The 20619-nt window shown below is 33.0% G+C and overlaps 3 protein-coding genes across 3 annotated transcripts; 1 reads left to right on the top strand and 2 right to left on the bottom strand.

Moving 5' to 3' along the window:
• Nucleotides 1-4619: 4619 nt before the first annotated feature.
• LOC125815614 (uncharacterized) lies at nucleotides 4620-9047 on the bottom strand. Its single transcript, XM_049495128.1, has 6 exons — nucleotides 8664-9047; nucleotides 7900-8059; nucleotides 6461-6648; nucleotides 5766-5889; nucleotides 5147-5277; nucleotides 4620-4864 (listed from the first exon to the last, which is right to left on the bottom strand). Exons 1-6 carry the CDS (start codon nucleotides 8895-8897, stop codon nucleotides 4727-4729), a joined length of 975 nt encoding a protein of 324 aa, XP_049351085.1. The 5' UTR covers nucleotides 8898-9047; the 3' UTR covers nucleotides 4620-4726.
• A 412-nt stretch (nucleotides 9048-9459) lies between these two features.
• On the bottom strand, nucleotides 9460-13726 carry LOC125815732 (uncharacterized). The gene is made up of 7 exons (XM_049495277.1): nucleotides 13522-13726; nucleotides 12541-12875; nucleotides 12367-12460; nucleotides 11212-11333; nucleotides 10919-11032; nucleotides 10233-10331; nucleotides 9460-9999 (listed from the first exon to the last, which is right to left on the bottom strand). Exons 2-7 carry the CDS (start codon nucleotides 12859-12861, stop codon nucleotides 9949-9951), a joined length of 801 nt encoding a protein of 266 aa, XP_049351234.1. The 5' UTR covers nucleotides 12862-12875; nucleotides 13522-13726; the 3' UTR covers nucleotides 9460-9948.
• A 1291-nt stretch (nucleotides 13727-15017) lies between these two features.
• Nucleotides 15018-20407, top strand: LOC125816169 (digalactosyldiacylglycerol synthase 2, chloroplastic-like). Its single transcript, XM_049495760.1, has 5 exons — nucleotides 15018-15172; nucleotides 15856-16166; nucleotides 16950-17213; nucleotides 17763-18112; nucleotides 19684-20407. Exons 2-5 carry the CDS (start codon nucleotides 15885-15887, stop codon nucleotides 20174-20176), a joined length of 1389 nt encoding a protein of 462 aa, XP_049351717.1. The 5' UTR covers nucleotides 15018-15172; nucleotides 15856-15884; the 3' UTR covers nucleotides 20177-20407.
• Nucleotides 20408-20619: the final 212 nt, after the last annotated feature.

Below are 20619 nucleotides of genomic sequence, written 5' to 3'. Positions count from 1 at the left end.
TAAATTAGAACAAAGAGAGTAATAAATATTTATTTTCAAAATTATGTTAAAAAAAAGTACTACAAATCACAATAGCTAACAATTTAAAATATTTTTTAAATCATATACAAATTTCAATAACTTCTCAAATTCCATAATATGACATAATTTTTTTTTAAAAAAGTGTTATAAATCATAATAAATAGTACAATATTTAAACTACTTTAAAAGCATTATAAATTGTAATAAATAATACAACAATTTAAATTACTTAAAATTTAACGACTTAATTATTTTTTTTTAAATGTATTAAAATTTTGGTTAATTGTCAAAACTTTACATGTGCCACATAAATTGGGACATGGACAGTCACACATATTTTTTTTTTAAATTACATTAAAAGTATTCTATCAATTAACAACATATATTGTTTGAAATTGATGAAAAAGAAACTGTAAATTACAATAATTAACAAAATAAATCTCTCGACTCCAACAAATCTATCAATTAATGCTACATAAATTGGGACATGGCAAATAACATATATTATTAAAAAATTAGGTTCAAAATGTACTATAAAATACAATAATTAAGAAATTAATATATTAAAGAGACATATAAAAAATGGTTAATATTTGAAATTCTGCGTGTGCCACATAAATTAGAACAAACAGAGTAATAAATATTATTTTCAAAATTATGTAAATAAAAAAGTACTACAAATCACAATAGCTAAAAATTTAAAATATTTTTAAAATCATATAAAAATTTCAATAACTTCTCAAATTCCATAATATAACACTTAAATACTACATATTATATATTAATTACTATAAATGACTTAAATACTCCATATTATCTATTACAATAATTAACAATTATTTGACACTTTAAATTCTATCAATGCCATATAAATTAGGATAAAAAACCTAACATATAATATTTAAATATATTTAAAAATAATATAAGTAATACTATACATTACAATAATTAACAGCTTAATTATTTAAAACTTATATAAAAAATTTAATTGACTCTCTAAATTCTATTGATACCACATAAAATGGATTATATGATAAACATATATTGTTTGAAATTGACGAAAAAGAAACAATAAATTACAATAATTAATAAAAAAAATAGTCGACGAAATTGACGAAAAACAAATTATAAATTACAATAATTAACAAAATAAATCTCTCGACTCCAACAAATCTATCAATTAATGCCACATAAATTGGGACATGGCAAATAACATATATTATTAAAAATTTAGGTTCAAAATGTACTATAAAATACAATAATTAACAACTTAATATATTAAAGAGACATATAAAAAAGGGTTAATATTTGAAATTCTGCATCTGCCACATAAATTAGAACAAAGAGAGTAATAAATATTATTTTCAAAATTATGTTAAAAAAAAGTACTACAAATCACAATAGCTAACAATTTAAAATATTTTTTAAATCATATACAAATTTCAATAACTTCTCAAATTCCATAATATGACATAAATTAAAAAAAAAGTGTTATAAATCATATTAAATAGTACAATATTTCAACTACTTTAAAAGTATTATAAATTGTAATAAATAATACAACAATTTAAATTACTTAAAATTTAACGACTTAAAAATATTTTTTTAAATGTATTAAAATTTCGGTTAATTGTCAAAACTTTACATGTGCCACATAAATTGGGACATGGACAGTCACACATATTTTTTTTAAAAAATTACATTAAAAGTATTCTATCAATTAACAACATATATTGTTTGAAATTGACGGAAAAAAAAACTATAAATTACAATAATTAACATAATAAATCTCTCGACTCCAACAAATCTATCAATTAATGCCACATAAATTGGGACATGGTAAATAACATATATTATTAAAAAATTAGGTTCAAAATGTACTATAAAATACAATAATTAACAACTTAATATATTAAAGAGGCATATAAAAAATGGTTAATATTTGAAATTCTGCGTGTGCCACATAAATTAGAACAAACAGAGTAATAAATATTATTTTCAAAATTATGTTAAAAAAAAGTACTATAAATCACAATAGCTAAAAATTTAAAATATTTTTAAAATTATATAAAAACTTCAATAACTTCTCAAATTCCATAATATGACATAAATTAAAATAAAAAAATAATATATATTGGGCCCCGTGCTGGCACGGGGTCCTATATCTAGTATTATATATGTGTGTGTGAACGATAAACAATGGTTAAAAGCGAATGCATTTTGGAGTTAATGGTTTTAAATGAACTCATCATTTTAGATATATTGATTACATAGTATATATATCACTAACATATCAAAATTATTATATTATGAATTATAATTTCAAAAGTACAATAAATTTAATCATAAAATATCTCAAAAAATAAATCTATTGATAGAGTTTAAATCTAAAATTTACTTATGATAGTATTGGAGGTATTGTTTCATTCACTTTTACAATACTTAATTTTGCCAAACGACACGTTAGTTCAATGCCTACGTAGGTCTGATATGTGCCCATGTTCTTTATGAAGATTCTCCTTTGGAAGTGAAAGGCCAAATTGTACTTTTATTTATTTACTGGAATAATTTGAAAATTTAAGGAGATTTTGATTCTGGTGAGAGGCTAAATTTGCAATACTAATTATTACTTGGTGAAGGTATTACCTTTTATACCAATCAGGATTGTGGTGAAGTGATAAATATTTATTTATTCTAAACCATATGTCTTGGATTCGAGTCCCCTTGAATATAAAGTCGTCTTTATTAAGGAGTGCTTTAGCCCTAATGTGAAATGTGAAATTTTTGGGTGCGAATTCAAATTTAATCAGATGCCCTAATGTGAAATGTGAAATTTTCAGATGCGAATTCAAATTTAATCAGATTTTAATATGGATACCGAATACCTGAAAAGAAAAAAAGAAAAGGTACTACCTTTTATAGTAGCAGATACGTGCTTTCTATGTTCCAACATGATATCTATTTAATTTATTTTGTCACCAAGAATTTATTCTCCAAATATGCTTTACATAACTCATAAGTAACCTTAACGTTAACTATTTAAAATGCTATTTTTCTTAGACTTATTCTTTATTGAGTTTTCCTATGATCACCAAATGAATATTAATCAAAAATCTCTTCTAAAAATTACTCACTCGTAATATTTTTCAAATTTAATTTTATACTAATGAGATCGTTTTAAATTTTTATGCTAGTTACTGATAAAACAACATAAACTAGATAATGTATGCAACACTAGAAGGTAGCATATACCCACTATATTGAATCGGTACAGTTGCGCATAAGTTGTTCTAGACATTATTGTTGTTACTAAATTACAATTTATCAGTAAAATGAATTCCAAGATAAGATTACTTTAATATTAATTATCAGATATAGTTTTAATCTCTTCAAAATTACAGTGACATATATACTAGTCGAAGTGGAGCTAGCATTTTCTTATCATGTTAAATAAAGTTTTCTATATACCATATGGAATAATTCTATTTTGTTAGGCAGCTACGTAGTGTATTATTTACAGAACAAGAATAAAGCAGCACAATTATTATGAATGGTGGGCATGCAAATGCAACCAAATAAGTGAAATTTTGGAATAGAAATTGATTTTATTTCTTTTTTGATTAGTCATGAACACAAATTGGATTTTTGGAATTGATTCTAAAAGGAAAATGACCATTAATTTCAGTGTTCTCCGCGTAAAATGTTGATTCTTTCGCGTTTTGACTGTTTCATTGACTAGGATGTCTACTTTTTCAGCTGCAAATTTGAAAGACGAGTCTTGAAATAACAGGTAAAGTTACTGTCATGTGATCAGAAAGTTATGAACTCAAGCCATGAAAACAGAAATATTATAAATCCTTTGATTCTGCCTTTTTCCGTACCGTGCATGCATTGCAAATACTTTAGTGCATCAAATTGTCTTTTTTTGGAAAAATTTAAAGTTGAAAATCAAATCTCTTTTTATTTTATTTTCCAATCAAATATTTGTGATGTCTTCACTATTTTTGTTTTCTCTTCTAAAATGTGTTTTTGATGTGTTAATGAGTTCAGTGTCTTTCAAAAACAGTTTATTTACCTCCACGAGGTAGGGATAAGGTCTATATATACTCTAGCATAAGCAAACCTCGCCTATGAAATTTCACTCGGTATGTTATTGTCGTAATCAAGCCATATAACATAGAATATAACACATACATCATTATTTTCGAAAATGATTAGAACCAATGACGGTGCGTACTGTGAGTTTGTGACCATAGCCACTGCTTGTAGTCAATATCCTCCAGTGCATGCATGTGCATCGGTTGTTTTAACTTCCTACAAAATTAAGATTCTACTGACATTAAAATCACCAAATAGGAAACCAAAAAAAATAAAAAAATCACCAAATATAGATTTTGTAATCTTTGACATTTTATGATGCATTTGTATCTGAAGCTAAACTTTATATTGTTTTATTTTTATATTGGAGATGTCCGAGCTAGTTTAGGCACACATCAACTAATTTTACAGGTACTTGTAACTCGGCCACTTGAATTTGAATGCAAACCTCATGATTCTAAACCATTAGGTCATGCCCTTGAGTGCGAAGATCCAAAATCTTTTGATAAATTGTGAAGTCAAATTATATTTCTGAAAGATGAACATAATTTGACAAAACGAATACACACAAAGAAGAGAATTCTGGCAAAGAGCAAGACAAAAACTACTATGATGCAGAAGCAAATTCAGCTTCAAGTGTCAATTTAACACCATCCCTAAATGAAGTTGGTGACATATTGAGTGTCTGAGTTAATCTGGTGATATCCATGGATATATCTGCTGGAGATTTAACGCCGCGGTTAACCTATAATGTTCAGATAATAACACACATATGTTAGGTATGTGGTTTGAAGAAAAAAACAGCAGTGATGATACTTTCTTGAACTGTGTTGCGCTTGTAGTGTAACACAACAGAAACAGGTAACGACAATGAAAGCAAATCGAAATATCATGTATTTTACCATTGAGAAAGCTTGATACAACAGAAGCTAGAAGGTAAATGAGAAAAGTAAAGAGACTATTTCTGAAAATTTGTTTGTGCGCGTGCATGCAAATGTCAGGGTAATGTTAAACCAATGTTACTTACAGTTGATGAGGATACTGATTTGATCAATGACAAATTATAACCTCGAATATGTGCAACAGCTTCAGCCATCTGAACCCTGGAAACTCGATCAGGTCCACCCACATTCAGAAGTAACTGCATTGGCTCCTTCTCTGGAAACAACACATATCATGTGATAAAATGCAAAAGTCAAGGAGAGATAGAAAATCAGGTAAGTAGTATCAGAAACTTTACTAGAAGGTTTTAAAAGGAAAAAGTTAGACATAACTATAAATATAAACCGGTTATGAGCATTGATAGAGTCACATTGTAGAACTTTTCTTGAGTCATAGTGAACCACATTGAGCACTGAGCTGAATTATTTGTTTCGGATTATATTCCAGTTAACTCAATCATATACTTCAAAAGAATCAAATCCTCATGCAGCAAGAAAGGTTGTATTAAATATGTAGAAAACTACTACAAAGAAAGAACCAATCCAAGAAGATCATAGTGAAATTTCAGTAACATAGCGCACACGTGTAAAAAAGAAACTGAGGAAATAAGTATCCCGTATTTGTTAATGCAGACAGAGGGTTGTCAAAAAGTTGTGTTACTTTGATCAAGGCAAATCAGTCTTGAGGGTCAACACATGTCTAACCTGAGATCCATCTACTTGTCAGAGTCCAGACGATGGTCACAAGATCCTTAACATAGACAGGACAACGGAACTCATCATGAAAAAAATCCATGGCTTCTCCCTTTGCAAGAACACTATCCATCCACTGCATGATTTTCATTTGAAGCATCAGCTCAAAGCCCAGTAGTCGAGTGATTTAATGTGCCATATATCATAATAGAATTGCTTGGGATTTAGATGCAATTTTTACTGTTGTATCATAACAGAATCATGAGTAAACATTCAATCTTATGTTCAATTTGATGTAACAACAGTACTATATTATAAAGCTCAATAGAGCCACTCACCCCCATGATATAACCATTGAGTCCAAAAAAAAGGGACAAATAGATGGAATTCAATAGTAATCGCATATAGAGGGCTAAATATAATTTGCAAGCTTGAATACATCTCAATATCAACTTTTTTTAAAAAAATAAAAAAATCAAGTCAACATCAAGTTTAAATCTAGATACAGGCCAAACAGAAGGAAAGCGTGACATAATATGAAGTGATTAGGTTAAGCTTCAAAAAAAGATATATCGTGTTTAAATTGCAAATCACACAAAAGAAAAGGCATGGAGGCTACTATAACCCCCACTGATTCTCCTGAACAATAACAGCCCTTTAATGAAGTTGGACAAGTGCGAGTACAAGGTGAAGTTCATTGTATTCACCTGAACTGGAAGTGATTTTGGTACAGGGGAGACAGTCTGAGGTCCATAAATAATACTGCTCCTCAAAATTGCAAAATTTGAGTAATTTACAGATATAAATTGCTCTGCTGCTACCTTTGATCTTCCATAAACATTCACAGGAAGGGTCTCATCATCTTCCTTGTAGAAGGATTTGGTCCCTTCATAGACTGAGATAAAAGTCTAATTAGTTTCACCTAGTCTCAAGAAAATTGTTTGCATCAGTCAAAAGACATGACTCATGAGAACATTCAATAATTAAATGATTGTTCATCCAGCCACATGAGAACATTCAACAATTTGATAAAATTATACACAGGTGAGAGAGCTTGATCTACAGATGCTAAGGTTGTAAACAGCTTCTTCAAATCTTTTCATGGAAAGGAATACAGCAAAATAAATAATATGAAGCATTCACCAACAAATATATCAGGGGAATTGGTGAACAGAAGCTAACATCCTATTTCTCAATATTTTATGCACCAGGAATTTAAGTCAGCATCTTCCTTAGCCAAGTGTCTATTAATTTTAAGCATCTTACCAGTACTTGCTATTTTCCTTAATATTAAAAAAATTACCCATGCTTTAGAAGGACCAGTTCATCCTTGTGCCAGAATTAGTTTCTTAGGTAGGGATTGCAGAGGTAACACAAGAAGTTAACAAGTATATAGAGTTTGGCTCCTATGATATTGATAGCCAGTGGTGTTGTTAAAGACTCAATTGAGGCGCCTTACACCAAGAATCTAGGCACATGGCAGGTTAGGCACAAGATCTCGCTTAGGCGACACTTCCATGCAGGCACAAAAGCTCTAAGACATGCACCTCATTGCCCATTGGCTATATTATCTTGAAGAATGTGTAACGGAACAACAAATAAAACTGGCAAAGTGCTACACCAATTGTTAAGAAATGCCAAAAATTGCATCTTTGCATCTAACTCAAAAGTTCAGTGAGTGGATAAACTTTAACATCTGATGAAATAGGTGATCCTTTTTTTAACCTAAGAAAAAGGAGAATCCGTTATGTCAGTGGAGACGGATTCAAAGGCTCCAAAGCAACATTGAAACAAAGTTGTAAGATCAGGGAAGAATTGGCTGCCAGGTAACCAAGTAGAAGTGGAGTATGGCAATAGCTGAGGACTTGTGTACTCAGCTATGCAACTTTTCACTCCCAGAAGTCCTACAAAGGAAGGAAGTACGTCCATTTTCTATTCTCATCTACTTTTTTTCCAACTGTACCAAATAAGTGAAACAATGACCAAACTTTACCAATGAGAGTAAGATGTTTTACCATTCTCCTCCCCCATAGAAACCAACACAGTTAGCCTAAGAAGCATAACCAGCTTAAGAAAGAAGCAAGAAATTCTCTAACTTCTGCGAAAAATTAGCTATTGTCACTACAATGATTTCCTCGTGTGTTACCTTGATCAGTAGACAAGTGAATCAGAAGAGTACCGCCATTGCTAAAACTTGACAACCACTTAACAAGAGCAGAAGGCACATTAATAGCCATGGCAGCAGTAGGATCCACTTCACAGGCACGTGGAACAGAAAGTGCAGCACAATTAACCACAACATCAGGCTGCTCATTCACATTACAAAGCTTGGTATTAGCTATTATGGACATTTTAACTAGGATAGTAATAAATTTTGACCTACTATACAATCCACCAGCTACTTCAGGTATTTATCCTAGATGACAACAAACAGACAGCAAAGACTACACCTAAATAAATTCACAGCCTTGAGTGATATTAGTCGACGCAAATAAGAATTCTCTTACTAAATATAATATTTAAAACTTTCTTCAAATTTTATATACATATATTAAGATGCATATCTCAATCACCAAAATAGAAGTGAAAAAAGAAAAATGTTATCTTCAAGATCCACAATGGAAAAATGGAATCTTTAGTAACTGTATACAGTAAAATGCAAACCATGAAATTCACAATTTAAAGTTCGAGTTCGAAATCAAAATTCTACCACAACCCATTGGATTTATGTGTTCAAATTTTATTACTAGTTGAACCTATTTAGTGGATTGAACCATAAGTTTTACACTTCCACCCAAAAACTTGACAAACATTTCGTGAGATGCTATCAATCACCAAAACTGTAAATGCAAGCAAAATAATTGCAATTCTTGAAGACCTAAAAGAGAAAGATGGAATCTTAATTCAAACCTGCCCAAAATTTTGTGAGATGTCATCAAAGCCGTTGCTGGTTCGTAAATCTACATGGAAGGGTAGGGCATGAGGAATGGCTTTCAGTAGGCGCTCAGGAGGGGGATTGGTGTGGTAGGTAAAGGCTAATGAGAGAGCATATGGAAGAGTATCTTGGATTGCCGTGAATTCTTGCAGAAGATGCTGACCCAAGTAACCTGTGCCACCAACTATCAATATTTTCTTGCTACTCATTTTCAATCTCTTAGCTTCCCGACTGATTTCTACAATCGTAATTCGTATCTTAGAAAAGCAATGTAGTTCTTATGGGGCCAAGGAGTTTGCTGTGCCTACTGAAGAGAGTCACAGTTCCTTGGACTGCAGCGTGGGGTGGTTGAAGCATGGGTCGGAATCAAACCCTCGCCAAGAAGATAAGTTTAGATAGTCAAACAGTAAAATTTTCCATACATTTTTACCCTTTTACTCTTATAACTAAGATAAAGTTTAGATGGTCGAACTAATATGTAAGATTTTCCATACATTTTACCCTTTTACTCTTAACTTCTCTTGTTGATAAAATTGTAAGTTTGTTATTCAAATTATTGGTGCATTGTATTATGAAACGGTGAAAAATCATGCAATACTTCTAAATATAGTATTCATCAAAACTATGTAACAACCATCCAAACAAGGTGTAGATGTTGTGTATTACAAAACAATTTATGTTGCATACGAATTTTGCAGTTTTTACTGAAGTTGAAGCATAAGCTTTATCAAATGAATAATTAACAAAATATACCATCTTCATGATCCCAATTCCCACATAACATTTGTAAGAGTTGGTAAATACTCACAATTTCTAAAAGGATATATAGCTAACAGAGTATTATAGTACTATTTCATTATAGCAAACGACAAGCCTCTATTGGCCTCCAATTCAGTCTCTCTGCAAATACAAAGAAAGAAATGAACAAAAACTTTGATGTAGGCTCATGTTTCAAATGTCCCACTATATATATGCATCGACCAAAACTGCTGTGAAGACTTCACACACAATGGCGTAAACTGGTTATTTACATTACAAATGATGACATCTTATGGCTCAAAGGCAATAGTTGCTTCCTGGAGTTGCTTGCCATATTTTCTTTTCTGGTCACATAAACTCTTACGAAGAAAAGCCAATGAGGCACAAACCGACCACCCATAGCTGTTTTCTGGGTTGCTTGAGAGATTCTAGGTAAGCAACTTTTTCTGGTTCATTTAAGCGTGGTGATGTAGTTGAGACCAAGGCATATATCAAACTCCGTTAGCTGCTTCCTGGAGTGGCTGGGGACTTCTCAATAAGCAACTCGATTTTCTGATCATGTAAGAGAAGATTTTTTTATGTGTGAGAGTTTAAAAAACATGGCACGAGGAATATGTTATGAATGAAATGGAGATCTAACTCATTGCTTTTATGTTCACAGCTTCTAATACAATCATAACCAGTTCATTTGCCTAGCAGAACATCTTAAAAACTTAAAACAGTATTCAAGGAGATAAATGTCGAGTATTTAGAAAGCAACAATCAGCAATAGACAGGGTATTCACCTTCACTGAATTATTAACTTCGTCAAGCTTGTGAAGCAGAAAATCAGAAGGTACAAAACCCCTGTGCTCCAGGGAAGCATGGCGTGGGGAGCCCGTCAGCTGCATAACAGATAGATGCAAGTTCAAATATTAAAATAAAATTAGGTAGAAAGAAGCATTTTGATAGGATCTGATTTACATGTCCATCCATGATAATGATGGATTATCAATGTAAGATAAAACTGTGTAACACTGAATCTCTGTACATATCAGTCCAGATGAAATGAAATAGGCAAAAAGGACATCATTTGAAAGAACGAGGCACGGTGACCTTGCTTCACTATGCTTCTCAATTATGTTTTCCACACTACATTGCTCGAAACAAAGAATCAAATCTTCCCTTCTGCAGTACATTATAGTGATCAGGAATTTCAATAAAACTGTGTTTTATTATCATACATTCAAAGGAACAAATTTGTCTTGTGATTTTTGGAAAAGAAGTTAAGTGCATAGCAGTAACTTTTCCCTTTTTCTAAAATGAATTACGCCCATAACAATAAATTAAACAAAGTGGCCTTCTGAAAACAACCTGGTACTAAACAACATCTCAAAAAGACCCCATGGGAAATATTTAGTGGTGACAAAGAAATATAGAGATACTACTTCCAAGGATTTGATTATGCTAAAATGTTGGAAATCGTTCTTACCCTTGAAGTTTTAGATGGTGATCTCGAAACGGATGCAGCACCATCATCACCTTGAACCACAGTTCTCCAACTCCTTCCAACATGTATGACCTTTGATGCTTCATTTACGAAGACCTGAAAATAATGTAATGACACTTAGCACTTCAGAATCATCAATATTCTCGTCTGCCAAGGAGCCCACAAAAAGCAAAATCAGAGAGAAGTGAAACTAATAAACTGAGTGACAAACCCCAAAAGCAAAAAGGAGAAAAAGAACAAAGGGGGAGTTTCACAGGACATAACAGCTATTTTACCTTCCTTAGGAGTCCAGGATTATGCACACCTTGCACCTGTAGTTCATCAACTGGTGCAGCTTTTCCACGTGCTATACTTTCAACTCTGAAGGTGTGTAGTCCAAGCATTGACTGCAAGCAACCTACAAAATTAAATTGGTAAAGTTTTAACAGCAATAGGGCACAAGAGACCTTCATGAGGTACTATAAAGAATCAAAAAAAGAAAAAACGTTATCAAGTAAAACAACTGAAAGAACAAAAGAGAAATTATTTAAATGCAGGGATTTCAAGAAGATAATGAATTGGAAAAAGAACACAAACAGGTGGAAGTAATAGTGACTGTTATGAACTGAAAGAGAATCGCCATGCTAGTGTCTATTAGTTGCATTACGGTATGCTTAACACCCATCTGCTCATGCCTATACTTGCTTTCCATTTCTTCCTACCCAAAATTCTAAGAAACTGTTTACTCTTGTAGTAAAGAGTAAAGAGTCAATTAACTACTTTATACACCACAAGGCCATCAAGTAAGATTCTCTTTTTTCTTTAAAGATTTTTTTTTTTGATTGGATACTATACCATCTCTACTGCTCTTTACATCAGAGAAAGACATACATAATAAGTTCAACTCTTGTGAAATTCAAAATGACAAGTTTAAATTGTTTCTCAAAGATGTGGCAACAAGGATCTGCTTATCCAAAACGTGACAGTTGAATAGGGATACATATTTTGCATGAATTACTAGTAGATGTTCATGAGAATGTAAGATTTGCCAGAAGCAACAGATTGAGAAGTTGCTGCTCCATATCACTTCTATAAGTTTTGAGGAAAAGGGAAGAGATGTAATTATGTGCTTTTGGCTATAGATAGATAATAGTAGCCACTAGCAGGGAGAAAAGCATTCAATGAGACTGCAGCGTAGTATTATTTAGAATTTAGCCCACTAGTTTTGATGGAAAACTCCAACTTTAAATAGGAACACAAAAATCATTTGAAAGTTATGCTTTGTATTTCAGAATCGAGGAGTAGTTGATTGATTCATGTCCAGCATACATCCCTACATTACAACCTCTTTATCAATGGATGGCCGATCAATGTAAAATTTTGAAATGAGATTGTACCCAAAAAAAACAAAAGAAGATAAGATACTGGATATTAAAAGTTGCAGTTGATACCTTGCTCAATAATGATATCTATCACTAAAGGTAGAGGAACATGCTTTTCAAATTTTATGTCTTTCCAAAATGGTATGAATGAAGGTCTTGACACCTACAATTGACACAAAAAGCAGCTGTATCAGCTCTATATTGTCTTAAGGAAACAGCATGACTTGACCAAGCTATGCATACCTTGTAAACTATTTCATCTGGAGTAACGTAAAGTTTGCGTGATGAAATTTCCTTTTTAAGCACATATCTTCGCATCGGCAGATAGAGTAACATAAGTATTCCAATTCCCCAAGCTAAAACCAGAAGCAATGATATAGAGAGCCATATTATAGTGTCATACTGAACACTTTTCTCTCCAAGTTCATCAAAAGAAGCCATATATAGTATCTTCTCAGGAGTATCAGCTTCTTCATCTCCATCTGACTCTGATTCAGGGTCAGAAAGCAACAATTTTGTCGACGAACCGAGTTTTGAAACCCCTTCTGCATGTCCCATCAACATTTTCCAGCTCAAGCCTGAATATTGTCCAAAAACATAAACACAAACATGCCAGCAAATACAACACATGTCAAAGTTGAGCTTCCATGATTGATCCACAACGCTCAGTCACCAAACTTGACGCTATGTCAAAGAATTTAAGGTCATGTGAAATGCATCTCTTATGAGAAGAGATTACATTAAGATGGATAATCAGTTTTATTTCATTCTCTTATTGTTCTAATAAAGTTGAATGATAAAACTACTAAAAGACAATCAAAGGCCTTCAATCTTAACTGCATTTCCATTTCCTAGCATTTTCTAGTCTTGTTCTCACTTTTTTTCCCCAATGAACCAACAAAATTTTACAGCTGTATAGTGTACAGCAGGAGAATGTTCAATAAACAAAAACAAATTCTACAACTGGTAGAAAATGTTCACACAAAGAAACTGTTTTTTTCTCTTTTCTTGATTATGAGAGATACAATCAATTTTCACTCGATAATCCCACAACCGGGGTCGGAGAAGGGTAACGTGTACACAGACAAGAAATGAAAAAAAAGAACAAAACTTTAGGACAATCCAGTACGTTTGTTGCGATGAAGAATCAAGATTTTGAAAACCCAGAAACTAAATCAGCATTATCATACTCAAACACAAATGAATCATAATAATTTTTTGTACCTGAGTAATACACAAGAATTGGAAAGTTTCTCCCTTTTCGCAGCTTCGGATTACAGGAAAGAAGGGAGATAGTACAAATGTAAGTAATTTTGCCAAGGGTATGTGATTTAAGGTAAAAATTTTGATCCAATTTGTTAGGGTTTGATTTTGGGAATGCTGGCTGAAACTGTTCATGAAATTCGCAGTGTACCCAAAAATTGCTGCACCTGACTGTCACTGACCAAACATTCAAATCACCCGCAAGAAAATTTTTTTTGAGTTATTCGGATGATCCGACCCGATTATTTTGCTATTCGGGTTAGTTGATCAGTTAGACTCACCTTTAAATAGTGTTCTCAGAAAAGGCCAATTGTGCCATGATAAAGTTTTGAAAATTTTAATTTTGAGAATTACACGTGTCAAGTATTATTTACACTATGTCAATTATTGTTTTCACTATGGAGTAGTCATTTTCTGCGTTACATTTTTCAAAATATTGTATTTATTACTTTCTCTGTTCCTAATTATTTGTCAATTTTTAAATTGACACACTTATAAAGAAAATAATAATTGACATAGTGACTTTAACATTTTACCCCTATTAATTATGAAGTGGGTGAGTTAAAAATTTAAGTTTTTCAAAAAGTTCTACTTTTTTCAAAGTAATTAATTGAGGATATAATAGGTAAAAAAATGTTCTTTCTTGATTTGTCAAAATGGACAAATAATTAGAGACAACTAAAAAAGGAAAAATAGACAAGTAATTAGGGACAGAGGGAGTACATTTAAAGGGTGATATAGTAAATTTATTCATCTATTTATAGTTTCTTAAGAAGTATGCAAAGTCAATAGGGGACAATTATTATAGGACATAGGGAGTAATATGTACACGTAATTCTGTTCATCAAGACTGAGATAAATAAAAAGAATCACCTAATATTTTGTTAAGGATATTTATAACCTAAAGAAAACGTTAAAGGAAATTTAAAGATCAAAAGATAGATAGAGGATATCGATGAGCCATTTTGAATATATTAAGACCATTTTTTTTGTTTGTAATTTAAATGATTGGGTGAAATAATCGTTTAAAGCAAAAAGAATAAAAAATGTCTTTAAATTATGCAAATTGAATCAAATGCTCTTAGCTAGTAGTTTGGTTTACAAATTCACACTACTATTGATAATTTGGTCCAAAAATATTTTTATTATTACTAATGTTTTAAATTATTCTATAAAATAATACACTTGGAATCTAGCACACACGAAAGGATGAATCCAGCAACCCAGCGGGGCCCACTATTGTTTAAGCCAATGGAAGCTTCCAGAACCTCGTCAGCATACCAACCAACCAATCAAGTGTTTATACGCTAGCAAACTTGTCTGTCTCTATATTCTTTTTTTTCAACTGACAGTAAAAAACTAACAAGAATATGAATAATTATAAAAATAAAAAACACAAATTTGTTTTATAAATGATTTATCTTTGTTTTGCAACCCATTTCCAGCACATTCCAGCCTTTAGTGCAATATTATTCATTAGTTACCATCATTATCTTACTATTAATTATTCCCTTTTATGAGAATTAGTCACATTTCTAATTATTTATAAGCACTAATTATTCTTCTTCTTTAAGAAGTGGAATCTTCAAACTTAGCGTTGGAGAAAATTCAGGTTAGCCATTGTCTTAAACTCCCCTCTTAATCTTTTCTTACTCAAACAATCTCATAGGGGTTTCTCTATTTCTTGACTTTTTGGGTTTTTCTTGCCATTTTTACTTATCAAGATTCAATTTTTACTGTTAATTCCAGCACCCTTTGTTCAAATTTGAGCATTTCTTTGCTGTGGAGATGGATAAAAGTTTAGTTGCTTTGAATGGGTATTTGTGTTGTTATGTGAACAGCTTTTAAACTTTATTCAATTTGTTTCTGTTATGAGATATCAACTTTTTTGTTCACCAAATATGTCAAGTATGAAATGTACTGCTAGGATTTGAGATGCTTGTTGCTGGAGTTTATGTGTAATTGGAACACCATGAGATCAATACCCAAAGCCTTGTAGTTGAATTTTTCCGTGGTAGTAGCTCAGTTGGTTGACTAGCGAAACTTTCTCCTTGTTGGTGAGAGCACGATTCCTCGCCTTGTAATCCTCTCCCACATTTCCCTGGTAAAAAAGAAATCGATTTGAAAACTATGTTGCAGCGTGATGTGACACGGGTGCAGCAACATTTTGGACAATCTGAGCAACAGTCTGAAAACATTTTATGTGTCTGTATGCATTTCATGGAATTCATAAATAGCTTAAAATTTAGTCTGCACAGGTGGCTTTTCCTGACTCTGAATGTTTTGTGAATACAGCTGCAAATAAATTGTCTTGACATCCATAAATGGAGAAGAAACAGCACATTGCCATATTTACTACTGCAAGCATTCCATGGTTAACTGGAACTGCTGTCAATCCTCTGTTTCGTGCGGCCTATCTTGCAAAGCATGGTAGGATGCAGGTCACTTTGGTTGTTCCCTGGCTGCCGCTGATAGATCAGGAACACTTGTTTCCCAATAATATCACGTTTGATTCACACTTGGAGCAGGAAAAGCATGTCCGTCAGTGGGTGGAAGAGAGGACTGGATTTGAGTCGAATTTCAATATACGTTTTTATCCTGGAAAGGTAACTCAAACTCCGAAATAATCCGTCTTAAAATTATTACGCCGAGAACTCTTTTCTCTTAGAATTGTGGGAGTGTAGCCAATCACATGCTTCAACTAATGGGAGGTTCATTCTTCAGGAGCAAATATTTGTACCATGTAAATCAAATTTTTTTATGCGATTGGCCATCAATGACTATTGATGGTTTGGTTTGTTATGAAAATCAACCAAATAATTATGCTATGCTTTTTGAATTTTTTTTATGAGTTACTCTGCTCTACTTTCCCCCCTTACCAGGATGATTTTTAGTGTGCCGGAGGGAACCTGCTCTGCATGCATTTAGAATGTCATATATTTACTTTATAAAGTTTTGTGTATCCCTCAAAATAACAATTTTGTCTTCACTTCCTTAGATTGGTTGAAAACAAATAGTACTTCATTTCCTATAGAAGTTGTTCTCCAGATTCCAACTATGGTTCGTATATTTTTCCCCCTTCTTCATGGAATGGTAAACCCGAACTCTGTTAATAATCATATCTAAAGTGCAATAACAACAAGTTTCCAGAAAAAGAGAGGGATAACCTAGTCGTAAGGACCTTCCAGCTCTCTCTTTTGAGCTACTTCTTGAATGACAGTCATTTCTTCAATGGTAAGATTTTAATATGAACTCCTGGAGGGGCATTCCTCTCATGTTGAAAAATAGTCACGCAGCTTATTTTAGTATATAGATACTTGTATTTTGTACAATGGATATGCTTCTGGAGTGCTGTATTAGAAATGAAGTGTTGCATTTCTATATTGCAGTTCTCTCTAGATAAAAGGAGCATTCTTGCTTTGGGCGATATTACAGTAATTATACCAGATGACGAAGCAGATATTGCAGTCCTTGAGGAGCCCGAGCATCTTACATGGTATCATCATGGGAAGAGATGGAAAGAAAAATTTCGTCTGGTTGTTGGAATTGTTCACACCAATTATTGGGAGATTGTCAGGAGAGAGAGGAACATATTGGTAGCCCTCCTGATAAAGTACATTAATGGCTGGGTAGTCGATATATATTGCCACAAGGTATGATGATACTATTCTTTGGTAATTATTTGTTTGTTTAGAGGATCTATTTGGGGGAGAGGAAATGTAACACTTTTTGACATTTGGCACTTTAATGTAGTGATGTTTTTTCTCTGTTTTGGTTAACCTTGTTAAGTTTGAATTGCGGAAATATGCTTGCATATTAGTTTCCATTCCAAACACTAATAAGCTCAAGAGTTGGAAACTGTGCAGTTCATTTTGCATGCTTTGGCGCACTCAGACTTATATAGGAAATGATAATCACTTAGTTGGGCTGATTTGTCATACTATAATTAGTAACCACAATCTTTTGTTATCTCCTTCTTTTTGTGGTGCAACATGGCTTCATTCAATGATGTAAAACCCATGATTGACCTTTTGAGCTCTTCACACAACCTGTAATAACTTGTACTATACGTACTGCCTAGCATACTCCTATTGCTGGTAATAGATAAAACTATCTTTTACTGATTAAAGGAAAAAACATGGTCTTTTGGTATTTTACGTGCAATGCCTTGACTTATAGAAGTTGCTTGCATTAAATGGCAGGTCATCCGGCTATCTGCTGCAACCCAGGATCTACCGAGATCTGTGGTCTGCAATGTGCATGGAGTTAATCCAAAGTTCCTTGAGATTGGGCTGAAAACTAGGGAGAAACAGCAAAATGATAACCAAGCTTTCAGCAAAGGTGTCTACTACATTGGTAAGAAGTTGTGGAACAAAGGGTACAAGGAGCTACTTGATCTTTTACGTGATCATCAAAAGGAACTTCCTGGATTTGAGATCGATTTATATGGCAGTGGTGAGGATTCTGCTGAAATTGAGGTGGCAGCTAAAAAGTTGGAATTGGCTGTTAGGGTTCATCCTGGACGTGATCATGCAGATCCTTTGTTTCACGAGTAAGTACCTGCAGAGCTATCCACTTTGTACTGTTAAACTGTCTGTCCATACTTATTATATATATCATTTGTCCTGGAAGGGAAATAATCTCTGGGTGGGTATGCATATGCATCCCTTGTTCCTAGAACCTAGTTTATCATGCATGCCTGACCCAATTTGCTGTTTGTAGAGGGAGGCACATACGCCATAAGAGACTATGTATGGACTGAAACCTATGAAATGTGGGCTTAATTTTTTGTTGATTCAGTTTTCTTTTTTCTGTCCCTTTGATAAATTAGTGTTCTTCCATAAACTTAATAGAATCTAAAAGAAGGATAAAACAAACAGTCAAAAGTTAATATTCCAATAGATGTTGGAAGTTGGATAGGCTACGGAATATTTAGTGAATGAAAGTGCTCTAATAATCATTGATTGCTAATCGCCTCTCTATCAATCGTTCGTGTCTTTGTCACAAAAGTATAGTTGAAACAGCATGGACCTCTTTAACGTTATAGAAGAAGATGATGATAGAAGTTGCCAGTTGTTACCATCTAAAATGTAGGCTTCATGGTTCTTGTCATGCTTGTTTTAACAGATTTACTCTTTCCTTATCTTTGCTTCCTTTATAGACAAAGTAAAGTGTATCCCACAAGTTGAACAATGAGGCCTTACCTTCCACTTGGCATCCTCCTCGAGTTTCAAGTAGTGAATTGGATATCTAACTGGTATATCTTATTACATAACAGAACTGCAACAAACTATAATGATCAAGTTTCCTTATTAAAAGCGCCTTTTAGAGCTAGCAAGAAGAATAAATATAGCAATCTTCTTCTGGAATGAATATTTTGCTAGTACGAGATCCCTAATCTGAAAAATCAGAAAAGCTAAAGAATGTAGGAAAAAGGAAACATCTGCATCCCGCTAATCATATTTCCCAAGTTAGTATTTCCTTGTTCTTCCAAAGTATTGACGAAGAATTAAGGAATAACCATAAGCTTTCAGTCCTTGCATTTGTCTTCGTCAATGATGATCTACCTTGTTATTACACTAAAGCTTTTATTTCCTTTCTCCCCAAAAATATTTAGAAATGTGGAGTGAGATGTAAATGTGGCTGGTCTATCCACATCTGAGATGAAGATTAGTTAGATCATTAGTTTCTGTGACAGTTAGATATACATTAATGATTTAGCGAGTCCATGGATACTTTTGTTATCTTAAAGATTAATTTGGGCCTTAACTTTGTATCATAGGATCTCTCAAATGTTGGTTAAAACCTACCTCGAACCTCCATCCTTTTTATAAAGTTTTGGAAGATGAAATATTTTGGGACTTGGAAAGACAGGCATTCACTTTCAGATGGACTTATTATTCATGGGACAGAAACTTTCTGATGAATATGAACCATGCTAAAATCAGCGGTCCATAGATCCTATCTTGTTCGTTCCTTTTCTTGTTTGATATTTTGTTATCTCAAGGCGTAATTTAATTTGTCGGACATGTTAGTAAAGTCTGCGTACTTTTCACTGTAGGGAGCTTAATATTTTCTTTCTTTCGTCGTTTTCTGATTCTTTTTTTTTTCTTTTGGTTTTAGTTATAAGGTGCTCCTTAATCCAAGTACCACAGATGTAGTTTGTACAACCTCGGCTGAAGCATTAGCTATGGGCAAGATAGTTGTATGCGTCAACCATCCGTCAAATGAATTCTTCATGCAGTTCCCAAATTGTCGAACATATGATGATGGTGAGGGGTTTGTTAAAGCTATAGTCAAGGCATTGTCTGATGAGCCTGCCCCCTTGACTGATGCACAAAGGCATGCACTTTCTTGGGAAGCAGCTACTGAGCGCTTTCTGAAAGCAGCAGAGCTGGATACTCTGCCAACAAAGAATCAATCAAAGACTACCACTTCAGAGCCTTTTCTCTCTACGTCACTAAACTTAACCAAAAAACTCGAGGATGCATCAGCATTAGTTCACTTTGTAGGGACTGGATTTCTGAGCTCACAACCTGATGAAGAGCAATGTAAAGAACTCGGCTTGAAAGTTCCTCCAAAGAGAACAGGCTTTTCTTCTGGAAAATGGATCTAAGACTGAGTCCAGAGTCTGGCAAGGCTAATTTCGTCGTTACTGATTGTAGTATTGCTTGTGTATGACTGCCAAGAATAATTTAGGAGTAACTTTTGTTGGTGTTATGAAGGGTTTAAGGTGTTAGGTGTTGTATATTAAGTAGCCGATTCCAACTTATTTGGTATTTGAGGCACTGATGATTGATAGTAAGAAATATTATTCTCTTGTACATACTATCTAGGTGCCTTTATTCAACTTTATTTATTTTGGAGAAAGGACAAATCAACCATTGTTGGTCTTATGATGTCTTCAATGTTAGATAATTGAATGTTTAAATACAAAGAATGTTTCTTTGGAATTTCATTTTCGATACCTTGTTACCTTATTAAGATTGGCAAGATAATATTTAGCCCTTCTTGTTTTTACTTATCCATGTTGAGGATTTTCTTATTTGTAAAAAAAGG

This window comes from Solanum verrucosum, unplaced genomic scaffold, assembly GCF_900185275.1.
Source record: "Solanum verrucosum unplaced genomic scaffold, falcon-dt-bn FXZP01000261.1, whole genome shotgun sequence".
Lineage (NCBI taxonomy): Eukaryota > Viridiplantae > Streptophyta > Magnoliopsida > Solanales > Solanaceae > Solanum > Solanum verrucosum.
Note: the sequence above shows the minus strand (reverse complement) of the source record. Positions and strands in the feature narration are given on the sequence as shown.

Excerpts from the sequence above, each read along its gene's own strand:
- LOC125815614 (XM_049495128.1), bottom strand. The coding sequence starts at position 8,897 with ATGAGTAGCAAGAAAATATTGATAGTTGGTGGCACAGGTTACTTGGGT. Across the intron at positions 6,649-7,899 it reads TCACTTGTCTACTGATCAAG|TCTATGAAGGGACCAAATCC; the intron begins GTAACACACGAG and ends CTTTTATCTCAG. Across the intron at positions 4,865-5,146 it reads AATCAGTATCCTCATCAACT|GTTAACCGCGGCGTTAAATC; the intron begins GTAAGTAACATT and ends TGAACATTATAG.
- LOC125815732 (XM_049495277.1), bottom strand. The coding sequence starts at position 12,861 with ATGTTGATGGGACATGCAGAAGGGGTTTCAAAACTCGGTTCGTCGACA. Across the intron at positions 12,461-12,540 it reads CAGATGAAATAGTTTACAAG|GTGTCAAGACCTTCATTCAT; the intron begins GTATGCATAGCT and ends TGTCAATTGTAG. Across the intron at positions 10,332-10,918 it reads CACCATCTAAAACTTCAAGG|CTGACGGGCTCCCCACGCCA; the intron begins GTAAGAACGATT and ends TCTGTTATGCAG.
- LOC125816169 (XM_049495760.1), top strand. The coding sequence starts at position 15,885 with ATGGAGAAGAAACAGCACATTGCCATATTTACTACTGCAAGCATTCCA. Across the intron at positions 17,214-17,762 it reads TCGATATATATTGCCACAAG|GTCATCCGGCTATCTGCTGC; the intron begins GTATGATGATAC and ends ATTAAATGGCAG. Across the intron at positions 18,113-19,683 it reads GCAGATCCTTTGTTTCACGA|TTATAAGGTGCTCCTTAATC; the intron begins GTAAGTACCTGC and ends TTTTGGTTTTAG.